The 8,977-nt window shown below is 34.0% G+C and overlaps 1 protein-coding gene across 1 annotated transcript in view; it reads right to left on the reverse strand.

Moving 5' to 3' along the window:
• Window positions 1-288: 288 nt before the first annotated feature.
• The window catches only part of LOC110021899 (sm-like protein LSM5), a 26,124-nt gene continuing 17,435 nt past the window's right edge, over window positions 289-8,977 (reverse strand). The window contains exon 4 of the mRNA XM_020720607.1: window positions 289-519. Coding sequence (XP_020576266.1) covers window positions 487-519 — 33 coding nt within the window. The 3' untranslated portion in view covers window positions 289-486. The remainder of the gene's footprint in view (window positions 520-8,977) is intronic.

The following is an 8,977-nucleotide window of genomic DNA, read 5'->3' on the forward strand; positions in this document are numbered from 1 at the left end:
ATCAAAAGTACATTCAATTCAAAGTTCAATCTGAAAGCTAATCTTGACTCATTAGACATCATGTCAGCTTCTATTCAAACAAAGAAACAAACCAAAAAGATTTATCATGAGGAACCCTAACCTTGGCAAACGTATTTGCTCTCATTTCACAAGCAGGGTGGTGCTACTATACTTTCACGGCATGAAATTGATTAAAAAGCATCTTCAAAAACTTCTAACACTAAAAACCATGCAAACAAACCATTAACTTTACGAGCAAATAAAATTAACCTCATAAAGCTCTGTCGGTTGCTTTGTAGTAAAAAATATGTACTGCAAAATGATAATGAAATCCTGGTTTTTCAAAAAATTTAAGGGAACCTATAAAATTAAAATTACAAATTTACCACGTTCCTGAGCTAAGATAAATAGGCTTGAGTCCTGAAATCGTTACACGATTATCAAACGTGAAAATGTAAGCAAAGCCTGTGCCAAGCAAGCTGCGGCTCATTCAGGGTCAGGGGAACCACCAGGGACAAGCTGCACAAAAGCAGAGTGATTAATATAGAAATAAGAATATGGTGGCATTTTGTGGAATTTTTTGTATGTTAGTGGCAAGAATTAAGAACCTATACAGATTTTCAAGCTAATCTACGCTATAAATTAAGATAAAACTTTGAAAGAAAAACATTGAATAAAGTTGAGAACTTCCAAACAGTTAGATTTAATTTGAGATGAGTAGAATATTTGAATAATCAATTTAAATTGTAATCGTCTCAACTAGGGGTATAAACGAACGAACAGATCTTGTGTTCGTGTTTGGTTCGTATGAAATTTAGTTTGTTTGAAATAAGCTCGTGTTTGAAATTGTTCGTGAAGTCACTGTTCGTGTTCGTTTCTTAACGAACGAGCCAAACACGAGTTGTTCGCGAACGAAGAGCCAGTTTGACATCCTTAATATTAATATATATAAATAATATATTATATTAATTTATTATTATTTTATTATATATTATAATTTATAAATTTTAATTTTTTAAAATGTCATAAATTTTTTATATATAATTGTTTTAAATTATTTTAAATTTTTCGAATAATAACGATTCAAACACGAACGAACACATCACTGTTTGTGTTTGATCACTGTTCGTGTTTGGTTCGTTTAACTAACCGAACTGTTCAAATCTGTTCACGTTCGTCTCGTTTACTTATCGAAAGAATCGAACACGAACTCATTGACGAACCGAACACGAACAGTCCGCAAACAATGAGCTTTTTTGACATACCTAGTTTCAACGCAAATTCAGAAATTTTAAAACTCATCCCTACAAAAAATTTACTTTGGATATCTTGACCCAATCTCTCCCATACAATTGGAAAAATTTTCTGTCCAGACTCCGGACGTAGCTTTACGTGCGGACTCCAATAATATATCGCCACGTGTGCTACATCACAGAAGTTATTTCAGGGTTATTGAAGTGGAACAACGAAAGTTATTTCTGGGTTATTAAAGAGACCCATATATTCTACTACAATAACCCCGAAATAACCTAGAAATAAGCCCAAAATAATCTTCGTGGTTCCACTTCAATAACCCAGAAATAACATCGCGATGGTTTTTTCAGGATTATTTCTGAGTTATTTTGGGATTATTGAAGTGAAATATATGAGTTTCTTTTCAATAAACCTGAAATAAACCCGAAATAACCCGGAAATAACCTCAGCAGTGTTATTTTGGGGTTATTGAAGTGGAATCGTGGAGCTTATTTCGGGATTCTTTCGAGGTTATTGCATAGTCCGCAGTTCCATTTTAATTTTTTTTTTTAGGTGGACCCAATATATCACACATGGCGGTATATTACTGGGAGTCCGCACGTAGAGCTACGTCCGAAGTCCACATAGAAAATTTATCCCATACAATTTCCGCTAGCAGAGCTGACCAGCAATTAACGACGTTACTTGGTTCTACTATTCTGACATGCTGCTGTGTAGACATAAGAATACAGCTCCAAAAGCCTATTTTGTTTTGGAGAAGACATCACTGAAAGTTCTCCAATATCAAAACAAAGAAGTTACAATTTCACCATTCAGATCAAACAATTTCATTTTCTTCGTTATATAATTTTAGCTTATGTGGAATTCTTTTCATGTCGGAGATAACAGCAAAATAAACATGGAGCATTGCATACATACCACACAATTCTTGCATAATGCTCTAATCTTTAATATCACATAAAGAATAGCACTAGTACAAACTTTTTAGAAGTACACCTTTATGTAGAAAAACCATGGAAGAACTCATAGGCTCTTTCAAAGACAAAGCAATTGCCTAACAAGTTAGCTCAAAATTTTTATCATGAAATTCAAAAATCCTAAACCAACAATCTTCCAAGCCGCTTTTACCAAAGATTTAACAGAAATGCCATTTAGGTATGTTCTGAGCCTGCATTAGCTAAAAGCATTGGTGGAATTACTCAAATTAGTTAACAGTCACATACATATTAAAGAGTATAGCAGCATGGCTAAACCATCGTCCTTTAGGTGCTAGACAAACATCCCTACCTGTCGGGAACTTCAGTGGGTCCTCTGTCCCAATAAGAAGCATCCAAGAATAAATTAAGAAAATAGAGAAAATAGACATCTTCTAGCTAGATTTCCCATACCATCATCAAAGAGCACGAGAATTTGGGAAGCTTTTGAGATTCATCAATCCATCGGCTCCTAAGAACAAGGAAACATCGGCCCCCAATCACCGTTACCACAGTTTTTGGACAAACCAACAACTTACAATATAATTTTTAACAAGCTATTTCTAAGTACCTTCAGAGCAGTGGTTTCCACTTATTATCACAGTCAAGTTCACAACAAGAGGACAAGTGATTGCAATAAGAATCCCAAAACAATTAAAGGCTATAGGAAACGTGCGAGAGAAGTGTTGTGCTTGAAGTAAACAGAGAAGCCAGCTTGGAGACCTTTAAAGCAATGAAGGAAGTCTGAGTGATAAAGGGAGACCCTAGGCGAAATATCTGAATCAGTGCTTCCTTTAAGCCCGAGCTCATGAGAGAAAACTAGACCAAGCTCTTCGGGAGGACCTCAAAGTGTTTTTTCTAGACAATTGCAGAGGTTTGAGGTAGATATCAACGCAACTTGCCACAAGTTGAATGTGAGAAAAGACACCGAGTTCATCATATAAAATATCGATGAGGCAACAAACATCTATCAAAGCCAACAAGATAGGATGTCCAAAAGCTGTTTGAATCCAGTATTATGAAGAAGGTGCTGATACCAAAATCGAGTAGCAAGTGGTTGGCGGGGAGGGGAGGGGGGGGGGTGGGTGGGGATGTTGGGATTAGGTAATCTTTACCAATTTAGAACTCAAAGGATAGTTACTTATTCCCTCGAAATGATGCATTTATTGACTTGACAATTGATTTCTCTGTAATAAGCTTCCTTAACGTTTTTTCAAGTAAATGACAAATCAGCATGTATCCATCCCCACGTGAGAAAACTATTTGATTTGATGAATATTGAGACCACTACTAACAAACAATGAACCAAATGTTCAAAAATAAAAAATGAAGAAATATGGATGTGTATACTGATGGCCTTCTAGTGATAAGTATGACCGTCGACCATCATATTCTTTACTAGGTAAATTTTTACACGTTGAAGAAATACAACATGCCTCTAAACTCTTTGAAGTGCACAATTAGGATAGAATCAAGAAATTTATCGGGATAACAACATACATCTAAAAGCATCATGTTGAAACCCAATGAAATGAAGACAATCTTGGATATTTTTAACCCAATGGCCACCACAAAGTTTCAATGATTTACTAGAAGAGTCATGAGGTTGAGTCTAGTCATATTGAAACGATAGATGTTCACACCTCTTTAAAACCCTAAGAAATGCAAAGCACTTTGCATTGAATGACGAATGAGAGTCTACATCCAAAATAAAAAATTTCTCCTTTTCATGCCCCAATTGTTGTGAAGTCCACAATCTAGAAAGATTCTACAATTATACTTTGAGATGAGAGAAGAAGTTAAAAGCTTTCTCTTGGTTCAAGAAGAGACTAAAAAGCAATGATCGATCTATTATGTGAGTAAAAACTTACATGGTGACAAATAAAGATACATAATCATGGAGAAACTAGCATGGGTACGAAAGATTCCTCAAGGTCATCATTGATCACCAATTGAAGAATGTGATCACCAAACATGATCATTTTGAAAGATTTTTTGTAATGATGGTAGATCTGAGCAAGTTCTAGGTCACCAAGATGCCAAGGACGACCATCAAAGCATAAGCACTTATCGAAATCATAGTAAACTTCACTCTTTCTAAAGCTAGGTGAGAGATGTCTGATAATGAAGATTTCAGTCTGAACCATGTTAAGTTAATGGGCTTGTGAGAGGGTTAGGAGTCAAAATCAACATGATTCTAAAGAGCATTGCAAGGATCATACTAACATATGCAAAGAAAATTTCATTCAAAGTCACAAACAACCAAGCCCAAAGTCATTATCACCAGATCATGATTTGCGATAGTATACAACCGCTAATGGAAATTAAGTCAATGAAAAATTTGAATTTTGCTCGAACAATTTACAAAGAAATCTTTATTAAAGACGAAGATTAGCCAGTTTGAGTATTTCAAGATCGATTAGATTCTAATGAAGCAAAACCCACTCACCAGCCATATCTCCAAAAGCAGAATCTCGATGGCAAAATAACATGGGAGCTACCTCGCCCTAGCATCAAAGAAGTTATCACGCCCTAGCATCGAAGAAGCAAAGGTGATGGAGGTCAAGAGAGCAGCATTGGATTACAGAAAAGATTATATCTTCTATCTTTGACCAATAAAATTTCCAGAACAAAGCAACAGAGTACCTACTCATAGGTGGAGAGTAATTCAGGAGATTAATCACCCCTCTGAAGCAAAGATGCAACAAAAGGGCGAGCTCGAAAGCATCCAAAAGAAAGTACATTCAGCAAAGCGTAAGATTCATCCATGTGGAAAGACACGGGAGAATCCTCAAACAATGGTACTCCTGGTCAGCTGTCTAAAAGGATGCAAACATTTTCTTAAAAAGATACTTCCAATGCCAAAAATTCACACCAATGTAACTACAAACCTCTCACAAATTCTACTCGTGTCCGCTCACTGGTTGTTCCCAGGGGAATGGATTTAATTGTAAGATTGTCTTAACGCCGATGATTTTTTCACAAAATAGAAAAAGATGGCGTATTTATATATACCATTCAATTCCTATGTATTTACATATTTAACACCTAAACTTTGGTTTTGGCATTTATACCACCCAAATCTTTCATGTCATATCAAAAAAACCAACTGAAATAGGAAAATACTTGGTAAATCCTCCATCTGTTCGAACAAAAATAACTCTAGCATACATATTTTTAATGATTTCAATATTAATTATATCAACGTCTTTCTTTTCTATATCTCTCCAAAGAACTTCTCTTGGAACCTTATGATAAGTTTTTTTCTAAATATGATAACTAAAATAATATCGAACTTTTGAAATCAATGTGCATAAAGATAATACCAGATAACCAGCATGGCACCCAACTGACAAAGATCTCCATCAAACTCTATTAGCATTTACATCAGCAGCAACAAGTTCTTTAGGGTCTTGATGAGTTATAGAATATACTCTTGATCGAAGTTCTGCTTTTTTTACTCCTTATGAGTCACATTACCAGTTTCTGTCATTCTTTGCTGACCTCTTCTAAAAGTGGATCCCTCCTAAAAATTCTTCTGAGCTGAATCCCTTCCTGAGTTAGCATTTGATGTGAATCTGCGAGTAGAATTTGGGTAATTCCTCATTTGATATCCGGACTATCTGCTTAAAAAACATACATTCAAACAAAATAGACATTCACCACAATGTTGTTTCCCACACTTAACGTAGGACTCTATATTGCTACTGTCAGTCCAACTAACAACTCCATTAGTGTATAACTTTATTTTCTTCCCATTAGACCCTTTTGAATGAACTGTTGGTGCCGCATCATACAAGCTTCTTTTATTTATGTCTTTAGGCTTCTAGGTTTGTTGAAAATCAATTTCTAATCATCTAGCCCTCTGCATTAGCAGTGAATGGTCCTCAATCCCAAGTGGCACTAGTGGCTGCCTGATTGAAACCTTCAATACATAAACAAATATATGACATTTCTCCTCCGCATTTGGAATAGGTTTATGGTGCATATCTCAACATCATAATAAACTCTGTTTCATCATGCATAGCCGATCGATCTCTCTGCACCAACATAATGAATTTATCCCGTATTTGCCTTCTGGCTAGTAGTGGTATAAGTCAGTCTCTAAAGGTTCTTACAAGTTCGTCCCACTGTACTAAGGAGTTAGGTCGACGACAAAATTTCTTCTGTAACTGACTTTGCCAGCATCTCTCAACATCCCCTTCAAAAACAAATTTGTTAAGCTAACTCTTCTCTCTGATGGATTTCATACTATTTATGATCTTCTCCACCCTTATCAGCCAGTTTTTAGCTTCAACTGACCCTCATGCACCAAAAAATAAAGGTGGTATCATATCCTAAAAGAGCTTCTGGTACTTATCCATCGGTGTTCTTCCACTGCTACTAACTTGAGATTGAGAATACTTAATCAGCCGAGTCACAGCATTCATTATACCAGAAAATGCATTAACACTAACGATAACATTTCGGGGCATATCAAATTCAACATTATCATCCCTAATGTCTTCATCCTGATGATCCTAATGAATTTTTCATTAAGATACATATTGTTTAATCTAAACTTTGACTTTGGTACCACTTTTATCATGACTTGGTCCAGAACATGAATCAATCAAGAGAACAAACGGTCGGACCGTGGAATTAAGTTTTTTTTTTTAATTCTATCAATAACTATATAATATTAAAAATTGATTGAAAGAACCACTAAAAGAAACATTTTGATTAGCAAATAAAAGTTGTCTTCTTAGTTGCTGATCTCTTCTTTTGTACACGTTAGCTCTTTTAGTATTTATCTTATTTAAATATACAACAACAACAACAACAATGCCTTAATCCCACTACGTGGGGTCGGCTACATGAATCCTTTTTCTCCATTGCGTCCTATTAAGTGTCATGTCCTATTATTTCTCCATTGCGTCCTATTAAGTGTCATATTTTCATTTAGTTCTAGTAAATTAAGATCATTTTTAATACAATAAGCCCAAGTCTTCCTAGGTCTACCTCTGCCATACTTAACACAAGTCGAATCTAAAACATCTACAATCCTAATCGGATCATCAGATGATCGACGTTTAATGTGACCAAACCATCTAAGACGACTTTCTCTAATTTTGTCCATCACAGGAACTACACCAACCCTATCACAAATATATTCATTTCGCATTTTGTCCTAAGTGTAAAGTCACTCATCCACCTCATCATTCTCATCTCCGCAACACTTAACTTATTATTATGTTTCTCTTTTAAAGGCCAACATTTAGCGCCATAGAGCATTGCAGGTCTCACCACCGTCTTATAAAATTATATAATAATGTAATGTATGTGTCCATTGCATTTACTTATTAAATATACAAACCTAAAAAATTATTAAAACAATATAATGAGTTATCTAAGATAATCCAAGAGCAATCACACTTTTATTCTACACTAATCCTAAAAAAAATGCATTATACATGCTGACCTTCATTTTTATAAAAATTATATAATAATGTAATGTATGTGTCCATTGCATTTACTTAATTGAATGAACTTATAATTACATATGAATTAATTTTAACAGTACTTTTCAAGGTTTAATTTTTAACTTTACTTTTATTTCATATTATTAATATTCATATATGTCTTAGAAGCACCGTCAAAACATAATCTAATACACCCGTGACCGATATTATCACGTCAGCACAACAGTTAGCTATCTGGCATTAAAATTATCTGAGATAGTAGGATAACATCTACCTGCGAGGTTACACTGACATCCCCTACTTGTAGCATAAGTGGGTGAACTTCTCTTAGCACGCACCTACAAACATTCATATATACACTACTTCATTCTTTCATATCATGATTTTTTTCTTATAAAACATTTTCTTATATGTATTTGTCACCTCTAATATGTCTAACAATTCGAGTACCACATTCTTAAGGCCAACTGTGCCAGAGGGAATTTGAACCCCCAACCTCGGGGTTCTTATATCATGGATGTCAACCAACAGGTAGGGGTACGCAGCATATATATATATATATATAGAGAGAGAGAGAGAGAAGGTTTATTTAGTTAGTTATAAAAGTAGGTTTAATTGAAATCAGGAAGCACTTGAAGAAAAAATACTCAGTTTGGAGATCAAAGAGTGAATCGCTTTGGAGGAAAATGTATAAGTTTATTAATTTTAAAGGTTAATTAATTTAATTTAAAATTAATATTCATTGAATAAAATGTTAAATTATAACAACAATAAGGACCCAAAAACATTTGCTCCAAAAAGATTTGGAGTTAGAGCTCGTGAAATGTTGCACCGAAGGTGAAAGACTCGATGTGAGTGATTATGTTTTTAAATTATAGTAATATTTCATGTTTTTAAATATATTTCTACTTATTTTTTTCACTATTTGTCCTACATCAATGAAATTAAATCACAAATGATTTTTCATATCATTAATCATGAAGTATTCATGTTAAATATTGTTATATTAATAGTTGCATGGTACATTATTTTATAAAGATATCAAATTATAACATGAATCTTATATTCTAATAGAGATGTATATGTTAGTTTATTGTATGACCATATATTTCACATGATTACTTGACCTTTATGATTTCAGTAAATATGCATATATCAATTTATTGTGTGACCTATCGATTTAATAAGATTGCATTTATTCATTAGGAAAAATGAGTAAAATTTTTCATAAAAAAAGAATGCATGATATGAAAAATGAATCAGTATATATATATATATATATATATA

The sequence above is a fragment of the Phalaenopsis equestris genome, unplaced genomic scaffold (genome assembly GCF_001263595.1).
Source record: "Phalaenopsis equestris unplaced genomic scaffold, ASM126359v1 Scaffold000151, whole genome shotgun sequence".
In the NCBI taxonomy this organism is placed as follows: domain Eukaryota; kingdom Viridiplantae; phylum Streptophyta; class Magnoliopsida; order Asparagales; family Orchidaceae; genus Phalaenopsis; species Phalaenopsis equestris.